Source organism: Manis javanica, chromosome 1 (genome assembly GCF_040802235.1).
Source record: "Manis javanica isolate MJ-LG chromosome 1, MJ_LKY, whole genome shotgun sequence".
NCBI classification, from domain to species: Eukaryota; Metazoa; Chordata; class Mammalia; order Pholidota; family Manidae; genus Manis; species Manis javanica.
The window spans coordinates 185067849-185090537 of NC_133156.1; the positions used below are offsets into that span (position 1 = coordinate 185067849).

Below are 22689 nucleotides of genomic sequence, written 5' to 3' on the forward strand. Positions count from 1 at the left end.
TTACTCACTAGAGGAAGTGAATGAGTCAGAGGCAGGCACTGCAATCACTGGGTTATACAGACATTAAGTATCTAATGTTCTAATTCAGACAAGCACCTTAAGTTAATCAAATGCATTAAACTGAGTAAGTCTGCTGAGAGACTGCAATGCATAGTGCAAAAGGAATAAATCAGTTAAATTGGCAAGATACTCAAAATGACATCGACTGTTTCTTTCAAATTATCATTTTTTCAAGTTGATTTAATTTTGTTAGGTTTTAAAAAGTATGATGTCAGAAAAAAAAGTTAATAATGCCTAGCATGCATTTCATTTTAATGGAGGAAAAAGAAAATGGCAGGAGAAAAACAATAAAATTTATTAATTAAATATGCTTTTCTAAACGTCAACCTCCTATATTACATGGGCTATGGAGATCTTTATTTGTACTATAGTATGTATTTAATATGTGACCCATATCTGTTTTTCTGTTTTACTCATGTTTTACTATTTTATTCATGGGGTGGAAGGGCTGAAAATGAAATATACTCATATATGTCCAGTTTTGTGTTTTCATATTTCCTTTATAATGATAAAAACTTTGACTATAGATGACAATACTTGGAAATACAATATAACAGCATGTCAGTTTAGGGAGTTGATGTAGTGTAAGTTTAAGGCTATTTAACGTATTATTCAACATTTCAGATCACCGAAATATATCAAAAAGAGAAACTGACTAGACACATTCAAGGGATTAGAAGGTAAGACTGGAAACCAAAAGATTAAAAATCAACCTAATATTTCACTTGAGAGAATAACTGTTCTTATTTGAAAATAATTCTTATGTTTTGTGAAGGCAAATTTGTAAAAATAAAAAGCAAAGATGTTTTAGCTCACAAATTTCATCTCTCTTCCAAGTGTGTCAACCATGGAAAACACACTCATCACAATATATGTGTGTGTGTATGTGTGTGTATATTTATTCATCTAAATATAGTAACTTCTGGCTGGTCTTTGTGGGTTATGATCTGTGAGACTTCCATATTTTTTTTCCTGTGGCAATAGGAAAAGTTTGATGCACTTGTGTGAAAACTTGCTTTTAAGCAAACTAATGAGGACACTTTACCATTCTGATACAGTAACCTTACAGCCTTGCACTGTTGACATGTGGGACATGGCCAAACATTTAATATATGTTTAATTGGAGTACAAGGAGAAAAGAGATTGAGGAAGAAGCAACAGCTGATGAGATAACAGCTAAGGAATCTCCTCAAACTAACAAAAACATCAATCAACCTGCAAAAAGTTCAGTAAACCCCAAACAGGATAATAGAATTTCATACCTGGACACATGTTAGTTCAACTGTTGAAAGTAAAAGCAACAATAAAATTCTTAAAAGTGGCTGGAGAAAAGGCACATTAATTTCAAGGCACCAATAAACCAAACTAGGGACTTTCAACACTAACTATGGGTTCAAGAGTCAATAGAATGACATCTTTAACTACCTGCCCAAATTGACACTTACAGAACTTTACTCTCCCAAATCACAGAATATATAAGTGCACATGGTATGTTCAACAATAATAGACCATCTGCTGGCCCAAAAGCAAATCTCAATAAATTCCAAAGATTTAAATTCTAAAAAATGTTTTATGAAATTAAATTATACATCAATAATAACATATCTGTAACCACTTGTAAATATTAGACAAAGTAGACTTTATAACAAGAAACATTTTTTTACTTCCTTTAAAGAAAGGAAATAAAACTTGCCAAGCTAGAATTCTACATCCAGTGAAAAGAGCCATCAAAATAATAATAATAATAAAAATAAGGACATTTTCAGACACATGAGAGCTGAAAGAATTCTTTTCCAGTAGATTTTCACTAAAGACATGCCAAAAATATTTCTTTAGACTAAAAGAAAATGATCTCAGATGAAAGGATAAACTTTTGGAAAAAATGAAGGGTACGCAAAATGAGAAATATGTCAATACACATAAAAGAATCATGATGCTTAAAAGTTAAGGTAATAACAATGCCTTACAAGTTAAAATATGTAGAGATACCACAATAGTTAAAAAATACATGACAGTAGTAAAAAGAAAAGTGACAATTGTTAAAAAAAAATACAGAAGAGGAAGTAAATGGACTTAAAGTAATGAAAGATTATTGCACTGTTTGGGAAGTGGTAAAAATACCAACTGTAAGGTAGACATTACTAAGTCCAACAATGCCTATTAAAATCTAATGAAACTTATGGGAAAAAAGGAACATATAACTAAAAAGTTAATGGAGGAGAAAAAAGTGGAATGAAAGACGCTTGAATAATCCAAAGGAAATAAGGAAAAGATGAATAAAGGAACAAAAGATGTGAGGGAAAAACAGAAAACAAATAGCAAAATGACAAAATTAAACTCAAATATATCAGTAATTGTATTAAATGTAATTGGACTAAGCAATCTACCTAAAAGGCAGAGACTATCAAATTGAATTAAAAATAAAGCCAATGAACCAATTATATGCTATTTGTAAGAGGCATGCTTTAAATATAAGTACAGAAGTTGAAAGTAAAAGTATGAAAAATGATATCACACAAATGCTAACCAATGAAAGCTGGAGTGGCTATATTGTATCATACAAAGTAGTTCTATTGCCAGTAATGACAGAGGAGATCATTTCAGGCTCAAACCTCCAACAGGTAACAGTTATATTCTGCTAAAAATATAAAAACTAATAATCATAAAGCAGTAATGGCTCTCAAAAGCATGCAGAAACGAGAGGGGAGTCAAAGGAAGGAGAACAGCTTTGAATGAGTTTCCCATTTTCATGGCTTTTCCACTGAAGACAGACTGCAATTGGTGCATTAAGAAAAACTGACAGAATTAAAGGAACAAATAGACAAATGCACAATTACAGGGAAGATTTTTACAGCCTTTCACAGTAACTAGTAAAACTACTATAGAAAAAAATCAACAAAGATAATAAAAATCTGAACAACACTGTTAACTACCTGCCCAAATTGACACTTACAGAACTTTACTGCCCTGAATCACAGAATATATAAGTGCACATGGTATGTTCAACAATAATAGAACATTTGCTGGGCCAAAAGCAAATCTCAGTAAATTCCAAGGATTTAAATTCTAAAAAATGTTTTATGAAATTAAATTATACATCAATAATAACATATCTGTAACCACTTGTAAATATTAGACAAAGTAGACTTTATAGCAAGAAGTATTTTTATAGAAAAGGACATTATATTCATATGACAAGGCAATGTTTATAGTTTTTAGAACTGATACCTGATCAAACCTCTAGCTCTACCTACCAATTATTAGGAAATACAGGGGAACACAGTGAATGACAATTTGGTAATGCGATCAGGAAAATCCAGGGATACTCCTCAGAACAAATGATCAGCTTTCTTTAACAAATATATTGCAAGGAAAAATACAAAAAGGAACCCATTGATTAAATAACTTAAGAAACATGGCCATGTTTTGCCATATATGGATCTTAATTGAATCTGGTTCAAAGAAACAAAATGAAATATATATATATATGGGAATTAGGATGCCTGACAGGATACTGATAGTAAAAATTTATTTAATAATGGTGTTCTAGTTATGTTTTTAGTAAGTGTTTATCACTTACAGATATACCATAAAATATCTATGGATAAATGGGATTAAACAATAATGTCAAGGGTTTGCTTCAAAATAATCTAGGGGTAGTAGTTACAGGGAGAGCAGGGGGTTGTGGGTATAGATGAAACTATTGGCTCAGACTTGACAATTGCTGAAAATGAGTTACAGCTTCATTGGAACTTATTCCATATTGTCCCCTCTTGTGCATATGTGTAAAATTCTGCATTACAAAAGTTTTTTAAATAAAAAGGCATATAACTATAGTGCCATGAATTATGAGATGAGCTGTGAAAGGCTGTTTTGTTCTAAAATATATAGATAGACAGATACAAATACTTTGTTCTACAAGTAACCTCACTCAGCATTGTTTCATCAGTCTGACCTCTGATAATTTTTCAGAAAACATTAGTTGAACAAGCAAATAAATGGGAGCAAGGAATTATTGTGTGTATGTGTGTGAAATTTCCCTGATTAATAATGATACTGAGTACTTTTTAATATATTTATTCACTATTTAGATTCCCTTTTGGGCAAAAAGTCTGTACATGTCACTAAGATAAAAACAGAGCATTTTGTAAGTCCTCTTTATATATTCTGGATATAAGCCTACTGTCAGCTATGTGGTTGCAAGTATTTTTTCTCACTCTGTGGCTTATTTTCCCTCTCTTAATGGTGCCTACTGATGGATAAAACAATCTTAATTTTAATGTAGTCAAATAATTAAATGTTTTCTATCTTAGTTACTGCTTAGTTACTTACTGCTCTAGAAAACAATTTCTGTTCTGAGATCATGAAATAATTCTTTTGTATGTATCTTTAAAATATTTTAAAAAGTATAATAAATATAATAAATGCCTTTTTATTAAAAAAAACTTTGGTAATGCAGAATTATTACCTTTTTTCACATTTAGTTCTCTTATCCATCTGGAATTCAGTTTTTTACTATGATGTGAAATAGGGCTACAATTTTCTTTTACAAGATAGATTCCCTTATTGCAATAAAATCAATTGAAAAAATCCATACTTTCTCAATGCCTGCAATGCCCCTTTTCATCAATATGTCATCTGTTTATGCACAAGTTTGTTTCTGGGCTCTATTCTGTTCCGGTCCTGTTATTTTATCTTTGGGTCCATGCTATACTACCTTAATTATTATAACTCTATAACAAGTTCTGCCATGTATTTTTCATTATTTAAGGTTCTCCTGGCTATTTTTGGCTCTTTGCACAACCATATAAGTTTTAGAATCACATCATAAATTTCTACACAAAAACTATGGTGATTCTGAATGAGTTTGGATACAAGTCAGTTTGGGGAAAAACGGCATTTTAACAATACTGAGTTTTCCAATGCATATATTTCACACCTTCTAATTAGGTTTTTCTAAAAAAAAATTTATTATCAAAGTTTTACAGTTTTCTCCATAGAGGTTTCACACCTTTTACTAGATTTATTCCTATGAACTTGATACTTTTTGATGTTATTACAAATACAATCTTTTAGAAGTTTTTATTTTCTAATTGGATGGTTCTAGAATACAGAAATATAATTGACCTTGTATAGTGGTATTGTATTCAACAACCTTGCTAAGCATGTATTAATACTTAAAATTAATTAGGTATTATTTTTTATTTTCTCTCCACATGATACCATTTGCTAACAATGAAAGTTTCATTTCTTCCTTTTGAATCCTTACCCATTTTCCTTTTCTAGTCTTACTTCATTGCCTTGAATCACCAGTGTAATGCTGACAAGAATAATAGGCATTCTTGTCTCATTTCTGGTATCAGAAATAAAATTTTTAACCTCTTATTCTAAGTATGATGTTTGCTGTTTCTTTATAGATACCCTGTAAGATATTAAAGCTACATTCTGTTCCTATTTTGAAATGAGTTTTCAACATAAATGAAAAAATTTTGTTAGTTTTTTAAATCATCCATTGAAATGATTGTATGATTTTTTTATGTAATCTGATATGTGGCAAATTACATTGTTTAGTAATATTAAACAAAACATGTATTCCTTGAATAAACCCAATTTAGTCATATTTTCCTTTTTAAAACTTACTCAATTTACTTAACTAACCTCTTTTATTTTTTAAGATATTTACATCTAAGTTCAAAAGTAATTGTCCTATAATTTTTACAGCTGTATTATTCTTGCTAGGTTTTTAGTATCAAGGTTATGCTGGTCTCACAAAATGGATTAGGGAATAGGCACCCTTTTACTTTTTTTTTGCATAAAAATTAAGTGTTTCTTTTTTAAATGTGTGGTATTACCAGCCACTGAAGCCACAGAGACTTAGATTTCTTTAGTAAAGGGCTTTTAATTACATATTCAGTTTCTCTAACCTTATGAGATTATCAGTTTTTCTTCTTATATCTTTTCTGAAAGTTGCATTTTCTAGGAATTTGCTCATTTCTACTAAATTTTCAAGTTTACTGACATAGTTGATGACAATATCCTCTTATTTTGATCCATAGGATGCTCTGCTGGAATGGAACATTTATTTTTCAAATTATAAGGCATATGTTTTTGATTTTTCTTTCTAGCCTCAGAAGCTTATTCTGCCTTTCTATTGTAAAACACAATCATACAAACAGCAACAACTTCAAATAGGACAGTAGCTTCAGTAACCTGTATTCCAAAATTATCTAAGAAAGACAGCTGTCTGGATTTAAAGCTCTCTGAGATTGGAATCATTAATTCTTTCTTCAGTAATTTGATTTCAAATTTGTTCACTCATTAAACAAAATTGCAGATATAAGGATAAAAGAATCCTTGCTGAAAAGAAACTTACTGTCTGGAAGCCATTCCAGTAAAGAAACAACACAGTCTAATGAGATAAATTTTACTCTGTATGATACAGGTGGGCACAAGATGCTATGGAAGGAGAGAGGACAGGTATTCTACTTTTCCTGTAGGACTTAGTTTCATGTGTGGGGAAGAATGGTGGAGCAGTAGGAATTGAAAGTAGACAGAGATAATGTCACAGAATGTGAATTATGTCCCACTAACGATTCTGGAAAGAGTGTATAATGGGTAGCATTGACATCTTTTAAATGATCTGGTTTGCATTTTAAAAAGTTAGAAATGAGGAATAATTTCAGGTAGTTATGAGGTGAATAACTTCAACAACTTAGAATTATCTAAAATAAATGCTGTAATCCTACCTATTAACGAAATAAATACCTATTATCTATAGAAGTTTAAAAGTAAAAGTTAAAGGCTTGAGATGAGAAGCTGCTCGCAGTTCCTCCCTCCTGAGTAACAGAGATGAAGTATAAGCAGACTTCTCAGGTTTACATACCTATAACAAGATGCTCCATATGGACATTCAGGCCTGTCATCTACCTCATCTTGACACATGACTGGTACACATCCATAATCACTATCATCAGGGTGGCTGAAGTGTTGAAAATGGACAGGATTCTTCCTATGAGGGTGGCAAATATACTGTCAGAAAAAAATAATAGGACATACTAGATTTTCTAGAAAAACTAATAGAATATAGCAGGAAACCAAGCAATATACATCTGATTATTCCAGACAGTGAATCAACTGTTAAAAACAAAACTCCTGACATCTAGTAAGAACTCTCATGGCAGCAAAATAAATTTCTGGTGACATGTGGTAAGTCATGAACGTCATGGACAATTTACAAACACTATTTTATGTAGAATATATATATATATATATAATATAAATATTACAAGCCTACACAGCATAAGTAAAGACTTAAAATGAACATACCCATGCACCTTCTGCCAAGATAAAATACAGAAAATTACCAACTTTCTAGAGGTCCTTATATATCCCCTTCCATTCATTAAACCCATTTTACTATCCAAGGGTAACTACTATCCTGTCATCTAAAACATGTTGGTCAAACTTTTTTGGTCTCAGGAAAAAATTACTAAAACTCCAGACAGACCTTTTGTTTATGCAGATTATTTACCCTATTAGAAATTAAAAATGAGAAATTATAAAAGTATATTTATTTTAAAATAACAATAAACCTCTTATATATTATTGTAAATAACATGTCTGAACATAAATAACTCTATCTTCCAAAAAAAATTTGTGGAGATATTGTTTTATACTTTGGAAATTTCTTTAATGTCTGGCTTAACAGAGGGCACCTTGATTCTCCCATCTGCTTCTGCGTACAGTCATTAACAATAGCACAGATCATGTAGCTTCTGGGAAACTATTGTACACTTGTGAGTGAGAGAGTGAGAGTGAAGAAGGCACACAAGTACAGAAGTCCCAGTATTATTATGAAAATGGTTTTGAACTAACAGATTTCCCAAAGCATTTTGGGGCCTGGGACCCTCAGGGGTCTCTGGACTATACTTTGAGAAGTGGTCTTATAAAACAACATATTAGTTTTATGTGTTCTTGAATTGAAGTGGAAAAATATATTATGTACTTCTTTGAGAATCCCTGTTTATGTTTGTGTAGTATTGTTAACTCCATATTGTTGCATGTAGCAATATACTTTCTTCACTGTGTAACATCTACTGTATGAAGCTGCTATGATTTGTGCAGTATATAAATGATAGACTTTTAGGTTAACTCCAGTTATTGCCTTTTATAAATAATAGTGCCATGAACAGTCCACTGTTGAGGTGTGTGTGTGTATGCATTTTCTACCTATGTAGAAAACCCTAAAAATTCTACCAAAAAACCTGTTAGAATTAATGAGCTAATTCAGCAAAGTTACAGGATATAAAATCAACACACAAAAATCAGTTGTATCTCTATATACTCATAATGGACAGTCCCAGAAGTAAATTAAGAAAATAACTCCATTTATAATACATTTAAAATATGTTTTTAGGAATAAACTTAAGGAGGTGAGAGATTTATATATTGTTTTAATTTCTATTAAACAAGACACAAACAGAAAGACATTCCCTGCTCATGGAATGGAAGACAATATTGTTAAGATATCAATACTACACAAAGCAATCTACAGATTTCATGCAAAGCCTATCAAAATACCAATGGCATTTTTTGCAGAAATAGAAAAATCCATCCTAAAATTCATATGGAATCTCAAGGGATCCTTAATAATCAAAACAACCTTCAAATACAATGAAGTTGAAGGTCTCATACTTCCTGATTTCAAAACTTCTTATAAAACTATAGTTATCAAAACAGTATGGGACTGGCATAAAGAAAGGCATATAGAAAAAATGGAAGAGAATAGAGAACCCAGAAATAAACTCTCATATACATGGTCAAAGGATTTTCAACAAAGGTGCCAAGACAATTCCATGGGAGAACAACAGTCTTTTCAATAACTAGTACTGGGAAAGCTGGATTTCACAAGGAAAAGTATGAAGTTTGGACCATTCCCTTATACCATATACAAAATTAACTCAAAATGTATCAAAGACCTAAAATATAAAATTCTTAGAAGAAAAAAGGGGGGAAGTTTCACGACACTGGATTTGGCAAAAATTTCTTGCCAAATGCAAAGGCAACAAAAGTAAAGATACACAGACTACATCAGCATTTAAAGGAAATTCTAACATGTGCTACAACATGGGTGTACCTTGAGGACATCATGCTAAGTGAAATAAGCCAGTCACAAAACAGCAAATGATTCTACTTATATAACACATCTACAGTAGTCAAATTTTGCTTCTTTACTCTCCAACCATTTTTGTGCTACTTTCATATATTGTATACAAAACTATATCATTGCTTTATAGTCCATATTCATTTATATTTATGCTCATTTTTTCCCTCCTGAATGTCTATGCTTTTATTTTGTTGTTATTTTATTTAACACAGGATTGAAAAGACGTAACTGCTTTAGAGACATTTAATTTGAAGAGCCTGTACAGATTTGGGTGCATGACATCAAGGGACTGATTATAACTACCCTTGAGCAATAATTTTCTTTTAGGAGACACAGAACATGTAAATAAATAATTAGAAATCAATGGCTAGATATTAAATATTAGATTTAATATTAGAAACTGCATGAGGAAAAAAATGCATAGAATAGAGGATGAGCAATTTGGGGAAGAATGGCCTTATCAGAAAAGGACTCAAAAAGGAGTTGAATGGGTACAGGGTCTTTAAGCAGGACAGGAGTGAGAAAAAGGAAACAGCATGTCCAGAAGATATAAAACAGCAATGGTGCACCTAAAGAATTACAGGGGGTCAGGGCCTTCTGGACTATGTTAAGAAACCCAGAGATTTCAGCTGCTGAAAGATTCTGTACAAGGGAGTCATACTGTTTCTCTTCCTTCTCTTCTGTTTATCTTTGTTTTTATTTTTTTAGCCAGATCACTTAGGCAACAATGAGAAATATGAACTTGAGGAAGAGTGTAGAGATGTAGGAGATTATTTACCTGTCCCAGAGACCATAGCATGAACTAAAACTGGCACTGAGGTTAGAGAAAAGATATCTTTAAATGATTGTTATGACGCACATATATACCAGAACTCAATATATGTTACCTTCTCCCCAAATGTAAACATTTTGTTTTCAAGACTTTAATGGTAAATATTTCTTAGGTATGAATTATATATATCCAAATTAGAGAAAAATTAAAATAACTATTCATAAGCTATGACTGATTAAAACTAATATGTATTATCATGAACTATGAATTCATTATGACCTTAATAAGGCATTTGATCACCTTTAACAAAGACAAATGCCAATGTTGACTACTGTTATAGACTAAATTGTGTCCCTGTAAAATTCTCATTAAAGTTCTAAGCCCTAATGTGAATATATACAGAAATAGGGCCTTTAAAGAGATAATTCACATTACTTAAGGTTATAAGGGTAAGGTCTTAATCCAATATGGCTAGTGTCCTTATAAGCTGAGGAAGAGACCCCAGGGATGTGCATGCACAGAGAAAAGATTATGTGAGGACACAGCGAGAAGGCAGTCATCTGTAAACCAAGGAGAGAGGCCTCAGGAGAAACCAAATCTGCCCATACCTTGATCCTTACTGCCAGCCTCCAGACAAGATAGTAAACTTCTAATGTTTAAGCCATCTTAAACATGAGGTATTTTGTTTGAGGTATTTTGTTGTGGTTTGAGGTATTTTGTTGTGGTGGCTCTAGTGAACTAATATAAATATCCAACAGAAATTTTTTAAAAATATAAAATAATGTAAATTTTATATACTTCTATAAGTTTACACATTAGGTTCAGTAGGTGGCACTAAGGTCATTATGAACAGACAAAATTGTGAAAAAATGCATAAACTATAACCACTTAAGTTGAAAAATATGGTTATTCAAGTGCTAAAATAGCAATGCATTTTAAAGAGATAATATGAATATGAAACTAACAGAGTATGTAATATAAATACACTACTGAACAGAAGACAACTAACTACTGTAACATAGCAGTAAGATATTTAGTTTAACAAGTTGTAATGACAAAGATGTACGTCTGAAATATGGCTGTATAATTATAAACATGCAAGCATAAACATTATAGATAAATTATAGCCTAAAACTAAAGGATTAAGTTTGAATTCAGAAAATACGGAATTAGAAAATACAGTACAATGTAATCAAATGAAGTAAGTATAGGGGCAATCACTTAATCTAGGAAATGCATATTCATTTGTCTTACCTTATGGTGATTCAAAAGCCCATTAGAAAAATATAAAGGAAAATGTACAAGTATAAAAAGATGGCTAAACAGAACCTAAAATTCTCTTGATACTTATACTATATGCAACTATTTATGGAGCCATCTTTCTAGTATCTAAATAAGACATTAAATAAGCAGGTATTTAGGTCTGAGTGATTAAATTTTCTAGTCTGGATTCCCCACTTCAGATCACTGCATTAATCAGCATGTCTACATACAGAACATTTAATTCCCCACTATATCTTAAAAGCCTCTAGCAGGATTTGCTGGAATGTATACTGAGAAAGTGCAAGCCAGCAAAAACATGATAAAGCTTCTAATCTTTAGGCCAATGGGTTTTATTAGGCTTTTAATACACTATAGCATATTACCTTCCTACCTACATGCTACTGAAATGATGGAATTATATGCTATCTGTAATTTCATTTTACCTGTAACAGTTTGCCCCATACATGCAGGGTGTCCTTTTGACCTTGTTTTCTTCAGAACCTTGTGGAACTGAATCAGTTGCCTTTGCATGCAGTGTTTCAGGATTGGAGGGATCAGAGCTGGACACAGGATGAGAGCCTTGGGACTCATTGTTGAAGGACTTCTCCTCAGCACTCAAACAACTCTCAGAACAGCTCCCCGCCTTGTCTTCCTTATTTGGTGTTCCTTTAGTGATGGTTTTATGTTCAGAAATCTTACCAAGTTCTTCTACTGGCATTTTGTTTCTCTGTATATTAGTCTTCATATTATTTTCCTCTGTGTCACTTAATGTGGTTGTAGAAAATGATTGTGGCACTTCCTGTAAGACAATCAGAAAAAAAAAAATGAAACATGTATTTAAAAATACATAAATTTAAGCATAAAAACATGAAAATATACGATTCATTGAATATATATATTTAAAAACTTTCAAGATGCACATTTTAAAGTTATTAATACCATTTACTAAGTCTCTAGTTTACTAACTGTAAAACAATCTACAGCTTTTAGAAAAAGAATCTAGTTGTATCAAACTCTCACAATCATATCAGATACTCAGGAAAAAGTAACCAGAAAAATACAAATGCAACACAAGAAAATACAAAGTTTGTTTACATTTGAAAAAGATCTTTCCCTAAAGAAACTTACTAGTCTCTTAATTTCCCATTGATGTATCACACTTTTAACATGCACTGTCCTTATAATTTCTTGTAAGTTACTATTATACTTTATTTCTAGCCTCTAAATATAATCATGTAGCTGAATCATAAAATCATGTAGCTGTAGCTGAATCATAAAATTGCTCCTCTCTTACAGAAAAATTTACATGAAGCTATGTTATGACCAACTTAGAAAATAAATGAGTCCTTTGAAGTGGTCTAAATAAAAGTTTCAGTTTAAGCAATTAAAGGTATTTTAAAACAAGTATATATTCTCCTTAGCACTGAAGAATTTTTTCTGTACTTAACACCAGCACAAAGAATAAGCCTAGTTGTATCCTATTAAAAATGACCTCTTAATTACTTATACTTCCTGTGGAATAGAAGCATTGCTCAGATAAACCTCGGTCCTCCTGGCTACCATTTCTGGGATGTGATGACAACCTAACAGGTATAAGGTATACATGAATGTTTACCCCCAATAATAACTAAGGACTCAGATATGCTGGTTGCCATCTGGAAAAAGTACGTTTTGGTATTAGTTAATATCTAACAGCTCAAATTTCTTGAGAAGACATCACTAGCATGACTTCTTCTGGACTAACCACTTAAGTGTTGGACATTCTTTGCTTTTTTAAGAAACATAGTATATAACTTTAAAAGTGCCACCCAACTGACTGAAGACCTTGCAAAAGGAACCTAGCTCTTACCAGGGTCCTGTACCGCAATAAATAGCCTATGGAAAAAGCAATCATTTGGCTACCCCGTGGACCTGATCCTCAGCTGGTAGCATTCAAGCCACATTCCTCTAATACACACACTCTTTTCTCCCAGGCTGCTCAATTACACCCCAATCTCCTGTCTCTTCACTATAGGACCAACTGATACATGCCACGGCCTGACCCTCTGGGGAGGAAATAGGGCGATTCTGACCCATCTCCTCACTTGGCAGTCCAGTCAACTCTCACCAATTCTCTTTTTCCCTGTTTATAATGTAATGGGGAGAGTTAGCAAATCCACTGGCTCAGCAGATGTTCAATAAAATTCCATTGTGTTATTCTTATTGGCATTCCACAGTGAATTCTCATAGAGCACTTCTCTCCTCTTGATTTTAGAAAGGGAGAAAATGACCTCTGCCCACAAACACAGCACTCCCCCAAATGTTAAAATCTTCTGGCTTCTTAGCTCTCTTTGTATACAGCCTGGGATGGGATGGTGAACACTTCACATGCTTTAAATAATCCCACAGGTAAGGTCTGGCTCTCATTGCTGGGACTCTTTTCAAATGGAAGGCCCTCAAACTTAGTGTTTCTGTCTCCAGCTTTGGGACTCAGCAACAGCTTTGGGGCAACAGGGAAAAAAATCCCACCTAACATCCTGACACACTTATTACGGGGAAAAAAAACATAGCTAGGGAAGTAGTTAAATACATTAGAATCCCTTCTTACCATGAAATGCTATATACAGAGACTGAAAAGATCTATAGATCTAGGTAGGGATCTATATATGGCTAAGGACTCTTTTAAACAAAACAATATATACACTATGATTCCATTTGGCTTTTTAAAAATTCCCTAAAAATCTATATGTGCATTTACTTGTATAAATCCCAATGGAAAGGTTTAGGAAAATACAAACCAAAATATTAGTAAGGCAATGGGACTAAGGGATAAGGCAAATCAAGATTTTCACTTTTTACTCCACATGCTTCTGATTCTATTTTTTTTTACAACAAGCATGTATTATTTTGCCATTTAAGAAATAAAATGGGTTGATGAAATAGGTAAAGGGGATAAAGAGATATAAAATTCCAATTATAAAGTAAATTAGTCATGGGGATGAAAGGACAGCAGAGGGAATATAGTAAATAACATTGTAATATCTTCATAGATTGACAGGTGGTACTACACTTATTGTAGCAAACATTTTTAAATGTACATAATTGTCAAATCATCACATCGTGCATCTGAAACCAATATAATATTATGTATCAACTATACCTCAATTAAAAATGAATAAACTGAAAATTTTAAATAAATAAAGGAGAAACAAAGATGCTGCTGCTGGAGATGCACAGCTGAACTCTAGGTGGGCAAGGATGTTGGAGTCAAATGAAAACAAATTCAGGCAGGTGCCAGGTGCCTGCACGTGGGTAACACTTATCTTCACAGAGAGGTTTTCATCAGGTACCAGACAGCATTCCCCAGCCTGTCAAGTTCAAAACCCTGATTCTTATTTTCAGCTTACTTTTTAATCTGGTGAGAACTTATTACTTAAAAAAGTATTTTAAAACATATAGAAAGTCAGGGGGATTTTAAAGCTCTTGTCTTCCTGGGATTATGTTCCTCTAAGTTTTTGTGAGCTTGCTCCTACTTCCCTTCTAGCACCTTCTGGAGCAGGGCATTTGGGTCGTTTATGAGGAATTTGTATGGATTGCTTATGAGGATATTTGTATGGCATTCTAGGGTATGTTAAACAGTGAGGGCATTTCAATAAAATGGTGGAAACAGTCATTACCTTTTCTGTATATTACATAGTTACAAAAATAAAGATAAAATGTAAAAAAAATAAAAAATTAAATTAAAAAACAAACCAAAGAAAATGAAATAAAAATTATGAAATGTTTAGCATCGCTTTAACTCCTTCTACCTCCATGAAATTTAAAGAAGGATTTGCTTTTTTTAAAAGGCTTCACAAGGAGTATATCTTAACATGTTAATTTATTCTAAAACAGAAAATAATAATAGAGTCACAGACTCAATACCATGGATCAGGGGCTCTCGAATACATTTTAAGAGGCATAAAAGCTGGAATTCATAGTTCTTTATAGAACTCCATGAAATATTGATATTCAGTAGACTCTTGGCATTCAAAAATTGAACATTCATGGTTTCAATTATTTATAAATGACCCCCAAATCCATTACATGCAGTAATTTATAAGTCTGCTGAGAAACAAATTTGTACTGTGCCAACTGCAAAGCTCATGAGCCAGAGCAAGTCACTGAAGTGGAGAGTGAGGGAACAGGCAAGATGCAAGGTGCTTTGTACTTTGAAGAAGTAGAAGGAAGGCAGAGGGCTCTATATTTTATAAGCACCTACATGGCTTATTTCTTAGAATTAATGAAAAAAGTGAAGAATAAAGTGTGGGAGACTGGGGATTCGTGACAGAGGGGCCAGATTCCCTACACTGTAAAAATACATGCTAGAGACCTCAGGGATTAAGGAGCATGAAGGTGACCTTGGTGCTTGGAGGAGGCTGGAATGTAATGTTAAGGCTACTGAAATAGTCTGTTAACTTACCTAAAGAGTCATCCCTTCCCCTCAACCATCTGAAGTTTTAATGTACAAGACACAGGATAAAGAATATCCCCTAATACAAGTTCAATGAGGTAATTTGTTGTCTCCAAGTTGTGCTTGGAGAGAACATATGTACATAAATTGCCTTGTAAATCTTGTATTAAACTCATTACCCACATATTAAGGCCTAAACAATCCCAACCCACTCCTGCTTTCCCTCACTTTCCCCGGAAACAAACAAGTCCTGCAGTTTTGCTTCTTATACATTTCTCTAATCCAAAGTCTTTGTCTCAATGGTGCTAAATGGCCAATCAGGAGCAAAGGACGTAGGGTTCTTTAATGTGGTAAACCAATACTGAGACACCTTACTTAAGAGATAGCTGTGTAATAAGAGTTATAGTCTTCCTCTCCCCTGCTATTTTCATTAAGAAATATGAATATAAGGCCACAGCAGGCAACTATATACAGAGAAATGATGATACTTCACAGCCAGCTTATTTGCTCCAGCAGTTCTTACTACAGGCCAAGTTGGACCTACCTTGGCCGTATGACTGGGAATGGCTCTCATTGCCAAAGCAACCACTTCCATATACTCTAAGTGGAATGCTTCAAGTCTGCTTCCAAATGATCTGGATGTAACAGAACTCTCCCTTTAGCCTTCATCTGTATCTCCCTGTGAGACAGACTTTCACTTCCATCTACTAGACAGCTTTCATAGATACGCCCTGATTGGCTCAAACCAAACAAGTTCACCCCTCCCCAACGCTAAACCTACTGCTTCTCCTCTCTTCTGGTAAGAACATTTTCAGTATCTTCTCAATATTCTGTGTCATCAGGGTCTGTTAATTCTATCTCAACAATGTCTCCCACATCCATCTATTTCTTTCTGGTTCCAATGCTACCATTCCAGTTCAGGCCTTCATTCCTTGTGGCCTCCTAGGACAGGTTATTAAGCAGTCCCTGCCTCCATCTTACACATTGTTGCTAGAGCTATCTTCCTGACCATTTTACTCGCTTACTCAAAACCCCTTAAAAAGTCTCTGAGGTTGTAGTAGTTTCATGTATTTCTTTAGTCTGGCCTTCCCTGCCATCTGATTCATTCCCCAGTCTGCTTCAGTAGCTTCTTCCCCTGATCTTGCCCATCCATTTCCACGCAGATGTCCATATGTGCAAGCACACGACACTCCAGTGCAGACGCATCCATATGGACCACACATGCTTTCCTGCCTCTGTGCCTTTGCTCGCACTGTGCGGTTCACTGACAGTTCTCTTCATCACTAACTCCACTTGCGCACATGCCAGCCATCTTGCAACAGCTCACTCAAAAGCCTCCTTCAAAGAGATTAAATAAGTCTTTCCTCTCCCCACTAAACATATGCCTTCCACCAAACTAATATAAACAGGTAAGCCAAGATATCTTTGGGAATAGGGCATCTACCCCCAAAAGAGTATACTGTGTATATATCTCCTATCCCTGAGTATATTTTGGGGATTGCTATCCTGCAGGGTCTATGGTTGCAGATCACTGAAGGTGAGTCCAGACTGAGAGTACGTGTGGTGAAGGCAGTTCTGAGGGAACATGCTAGGCACCCACCCATAGTTTTGCCTGTGCCTTGGTGGGTGACTAATATCAAACAATATAAACTGCCTGGAGGGCATAAAGAGATTGGAGAAACTCTCTAGGACCTGGAAAAGGTAGGTATTTTAAAGCCCACCCATAGCCCTTTCAATTCCCCACTGTGACCAGTAAAAAAGTCAAATGGCTCCTAGTGTATGACTGCGGATTTCAGAGAACTGAATAAAGTCATACCCTCTATGCATGCTGCTGTCCCTCTATTGCAGGCCTGATGGATATCCTCAGCCATGAACTAGGAACATACCATTATATGGTAATCTTGCTAATGCCTTCTTTTCATTGACATTGAGCAGGAAAGTCAGGAACAGTTTGCCTTCACGTGGGAAGGACAGCAATGGCCTTTCACCATCCTTCCACAGGGATACCTCCACAGCCCCAACATCTGTCATGGACTTGTAGCCCAGGACTTGGCTACATGGGAGAAGCCGTCAACAGTGTGGCTGTACCATTATATTGATGATGTCATGCTCACGTTCAATTCTCTTTCAGATCTACAAGGTGCAGCACCTAGACTGCTGCAACATCTACAGGAGAAAGGATGGGCTGTGAACAATACAAGGGTTCAGGGACCTGTTTTGTCTGTCAAATTCTTGGGGGTCATCTGGTCAGGTTAAGACCAAAGTTATACCAGAAGCAGGTATAGATAAAGCCCAGGCCTTTCCTACCCCTACAACTGTAGCATTGCTACAGGAGTTTTTGGGTCTTTTAGGCTACTGGGGAGTGTTTATCCTGCACTTGGCACAAATTCTGAAGCCCTTATACCAGTTGGTATGAAAGGGCATCAGGTGGGACTGGGATGAGACATGTGCATCTGCCTTTACTACAGCAAAACGGGCAGTTAAGGCTGTGCAGGCCTTGAATGTGATAGACCCATCAAGGCCCTGTGAGCTGGATGTTCATGTAACTGAAGATGGTTATGGCTGGGGTCTCTGGCAGCAGCTTGAATGAACTCACTAACCCGCTGGATTCTGGTCACTACTCTGGAAAGGGGCAGAGGTATGATACACTTTGATAGAAAAACAACTGGCTGCTATATATCATGCCTTGCTGGCTATAGAACCCATCACTGGAATGGCCCTAATAAAGGTAATAACCACCTATCCCATCTTGGGGTGGGTACGAAACTGGACCCAAAAGCCAAAGAGTGGTGTGGCACAAACACCCACACTGGCCAAGTGGGGTGCTTACCTACAGTAGCATAGTGCCCTCTCTAGTAGCCCACTGAGTGAAGAACTCCAATGCTTATTGGGGCAGGTGACATATACTAGTGAAAAGCAGGAAGAACTTGCTTTTGAACGATTAGTAGCAGAAAGTCCCTATCGGGAGGGAAAAGCCCCTATACCTGAAGATGCATGGTACACAGATGGCTCCCACCGTGTGCAGCCCCCAAAATGGAGGGCCATAGCTTTGCATCCTAAGACTGAGACAATATGGATGGAAGATAGTGAGGGGAAGAGCAGCCAATGGGCAGAGTTGCGGGCTGTGTGGCTTGTGATCAGCCAGGAGCCCTCTCCTATAGTTGTCTGCACTGACAGCTGGGCTGTCTATCGGGGCTTGACCCTGTGGCTACCAACCTGGTACCATGCCAACCAGCTGGTTGGTCACGGACCCTTTTGCAGGCAAGAATTGTGGCAAGACTTAGGGCCTGTGGCCAGACTAAAATAATTACAGTATACCATGTAACAGGTCATTTGCCATTGGCATCCCCAGGAAATGATGAAGCAGATAAACTGGCCCAGATACATTGGGTTAGAAGGAAAGCCTGCCTCTGATGTAGCCCAGTGGTTACATCAGCGTTTGTTGCATGTGGGGCAAAAGACAATGTGGACTTGCCTTTGACCTTAGAAGAAGTTAGTAGAGCCCGGCAAGAGTGTGTTGTGTGCTCCAAAAGGGACTTACACCAAGTTCCACAGCAACATGGGACAATAGCTAAGGGGCCTATACCCCTTGTCAGGTGGCAGATAGACTATATTGGGTCTCTGTCTGTGTCAGAAAGATATTGGTATGCCATGACTTGTGTGGACACAGTTACTGGACTTCTGGTTGCTTTTCCTACTGGTTGTGCAGACCAGCAGATGACCAAAAGAGGCCTGGAGTGTCTCTTTGCTGCCTATGACGGACCTCAGGTAACTGAGAGTGATCAGGGCACCCATTTTACTGAACATACACTGTAAAAATGGGTGTGACAGCTGGGAACCAAATGGGAGTTTCATGTGCCATACAATCCTACCACAACAGGAATGACAGAGAGGCACTATAGCTTGTTAAAGTCCAGACTAAAGTCAGGTTCCAACAGTCTGTGGGGATGGTCAGTCTGCTTATGGACTGTGCTCCGGCATTTGAATGAGAGATCCCGAAAGGGAGCCCTGAGCCCCATAGACATGTTAACACATATGGCTGCCTCCCCTATACAACTGCAAGTACAAACCAAGAAAGAATCACTGAAGCCAAGGTTCAGCCACCAGAATAACATCTTGCTGCCAGCACCACCTGCACTGAACCCTGGAGACACAACTGAATGGATGTGGCCTTGGACCTTTCAACAAATGGACCAATGATGGCTGGCTCTCCTGGCACCTTGGGGACAAGGCCTGGAAGCTGGCCTCCTGTGTATTCCTGGACTAACAGCAGAGTGGCCCCCAAAGGTCACAGTAGTATATCCTGAATGGCTAGAAGGTAGGAGCATCTTACCGGGGATTTATCATTACGCCAGTGCATGCACCTCCAGTAGCACTATATATAGACCCTTCAGTAACCCCCATGGGGAAAGGAGTAAAAGTATGGTATACTAGACCTGGAAGGGACCCCTTTCCTGCTACAGTCCTATCACAGGACCACTCTCTTGCAGGCATCCTACCTGATGGACAAGATTTGCCTATGTTGGTGCCATTAAAACATATGTCTTATCACCCCTAAGATCTTTGTGGATTGGGAACTTCCTCTGGCTTGAGGATTATTATAATTTTTGTTATTAGGAACCTCCTTTGGCTTGAGGATTATTATAACTTTTGCAACCTGTATCAAAATGTTGTTGTATCTTAATTTTTGTTATCCTCTGTTGCTGTTGTGGAATCTGGTTACAGTGCTCCAGTAGGCAATAAGCTACTATTGCACTAAATAGAGAGCTCGGCCCAGTGCTCTGTGTGGAAGCAGAGACACTAGTGCTTGACCTACCGCCAGAAGAACAAGCCAGGTAATAAACCCTTTCAGCCCAAAGAATGTTTTGCTGTCAATTTCTTTGGTCACATTGAATCCATAGCAAACTTGCCTGGGGCTGAAACCCTTGGCAAGACATTGCTCTGACCAAAAGAATGCCACAGAAATGACACTGTATCAGTTCCAGTCCTACGCCCTAAGAGACCTGGAAGCTTCTACTTTCACTACCTTGGGATCCAGCTGTCAGGTAAAGATACCTATAAAAGGTTATAATTTAGCTACTTAACAGATAAATGGAGAGAGGGAAGCCCAGCAAGCCCTCCATCAACCCTTGCTGAGGCACCTTCATGTGGTGACACCATCTTGGATGCTCCAGCCTCAACTGATCCAAGGTGAATGTAGCCCAGCTGACACCAATAAGGTGCCACAAAAGAATCACCTTCCTGAGCCAGTCAACCCACAGAATTATAAGAAATAATAAATTATTGTTGTGTTAAGTCACAAAGTATGGGGTAGCTTCCTTCCCAGCAACAGACAGTTGATAGACTTTGTAGTACTATTTTGCTTCATTTGCCTAAGTTAGGCTCCCTTCTGTCATTTTTAGAAGTCCTAATTAGGTTACATAAAGGAAATATGATCCTTTTCTTTAAAGTCAATAGGGTGAAGCACTTTCACTCTCAGATTAAACAATTACATAACTGGTAACGAGTTGGAATAAGGCATAAGGGAATTAATAAAAAAAATACTATTTCAGAGCAATTATCTTCATGATCAGAAGTTAGTAGCATCACAAACTTCTTGTAGACAGTCTAATATATATGGTAAAAAAATCCACTGGACCCAAAATGAAGAGACTTCCGTCTGAGGCCCAAGGCCTCTAGGAATGTGATCATGTGCCTCAATTTCCTCTACTGAATGATGGAACATGAGTAGCTCTCAAGTTTGAGCACACATTAAAACTGTGGGAGCTTATTTAAAATAATGCTGATGCACGCACAGGCCCTACCAACCAACTGAATCGGCGTGTCAGAAATAGGGTCCAGTAAGAGGAAGGTAATTTCTGCCCTTCTCTCAACTTCCTTTTTCACTTTTCTCCAATAGAGTGTGATCAATTCTTTCCAAGTAAACTGACCCAAGTCTACTCTGAAGGCCTGGTCAGTTGTCCATAGTTCTTTATAATTGGCAATCTTCTGTCATTAAGACTAAATAGTTGAGCCATCCTCTTTTTTTTTCTCATTTCTTTCTTCTTCACCTGGCTCTTCCCTGTAGACATCCCTTCAGGAGTAGCTACAGCCCATGTTGACTGAAACTGGGCACAGATGGAGGTGAGGCTTGGAAAGTCTAAGCCAACCTTTCTGGCCCGGCTTTACCCAAGAGCCCTGCATAAGGGATTATAAAAGGTTATAAAATCTTGAGTCTTGTTTATGCTGTTTTTAAAAGAAGCAAAATCTCCCTCCAAAACCCAAGCGAAGAAAGAGCTATTGGCCAAGAAGAGCTCAGGCATTCCTGGGACCTGGCTGAATACGCCTTGATGTCATCAAAATCTCACAAATACTTAGACTATCTTGGATCTGTTTACTGCTCCTCTCTACAGTTCATCAAGAAGACATGAAGTTTTACTTTTGATTATCAAACTTTATGGGCTGAGATAAACATAGTAAAATATGTATACTACAGATTTTCTTCTGAAAAAAATAATTTCTCTTCTTTGGAAAAAGTCATATTAATATGTCCAGAAAGCAGAGCATATTGGGGCTCAAAATGAAATGAGGTTTATCTTAGTAAGTTTTTATGGTCAATATATATGAGTCAGAAAACATTTTGTTTCATTTATTAAACCTGACTCTGTAAGTAGGCAAAGGAGTTGAGTCTGAGTCTTAGTAAGTTTTTATGGTCAATATATATGAGTCAGAAAACATTTTGTTTCATTTATTAAACCTGACTCTGTAAGTAGGCAAAGGAGTTGAGTCTGAGGTGGGCTGGATCTTCCCTAATGGAAGAGGAAGCAGGAATGAGGGGAGAACTCTAAACGCTCTGACCCTCTGGAATGGCTGATGGCATTTCAGTCATTCCACTGCACATTACTCTAAAGCCATCCTACTCCTTTGGCTCTTGCTTAGACAAAAAGACGGGGATTGACACAGCTCAGCTATGGGTCTATAAAGATCATGAAAACTGTCATCTAAAGCCACCCTTCT

The 22689-nt window shown here is 36.2% G+C and overlaps 1 protein-coding gene across 3 annotated transcripts in view; it reads right to left on the bottom strand.

Moving 5' to 3' along the window:
* The window catches only part of APLF (aprataxin and PNKP like factor), an 81183-nt gene that overhangs the window by 16989 nt on the left and 41505 nt on the right, over positions 1–22689 (bottom strand). For all 3 annotated transcript variants that reach the window (XM_017654757.3, XM_037022161.2, XM_037022162.2), the window contains exons 7-8: positions 11705–12060; positions 6944–7069 (exon numbers count right to left, since the gene is read on the bottom strand). In XM_017654757.3, coding sequence (XP_017510246.3) covers positions 6944–7069; positions 11705–12060 — 482 coding nt within the window. The remainder of the gene's footprint in view (positions 1–6943; positions 7070–11704; positions 12061–22689) is intronic.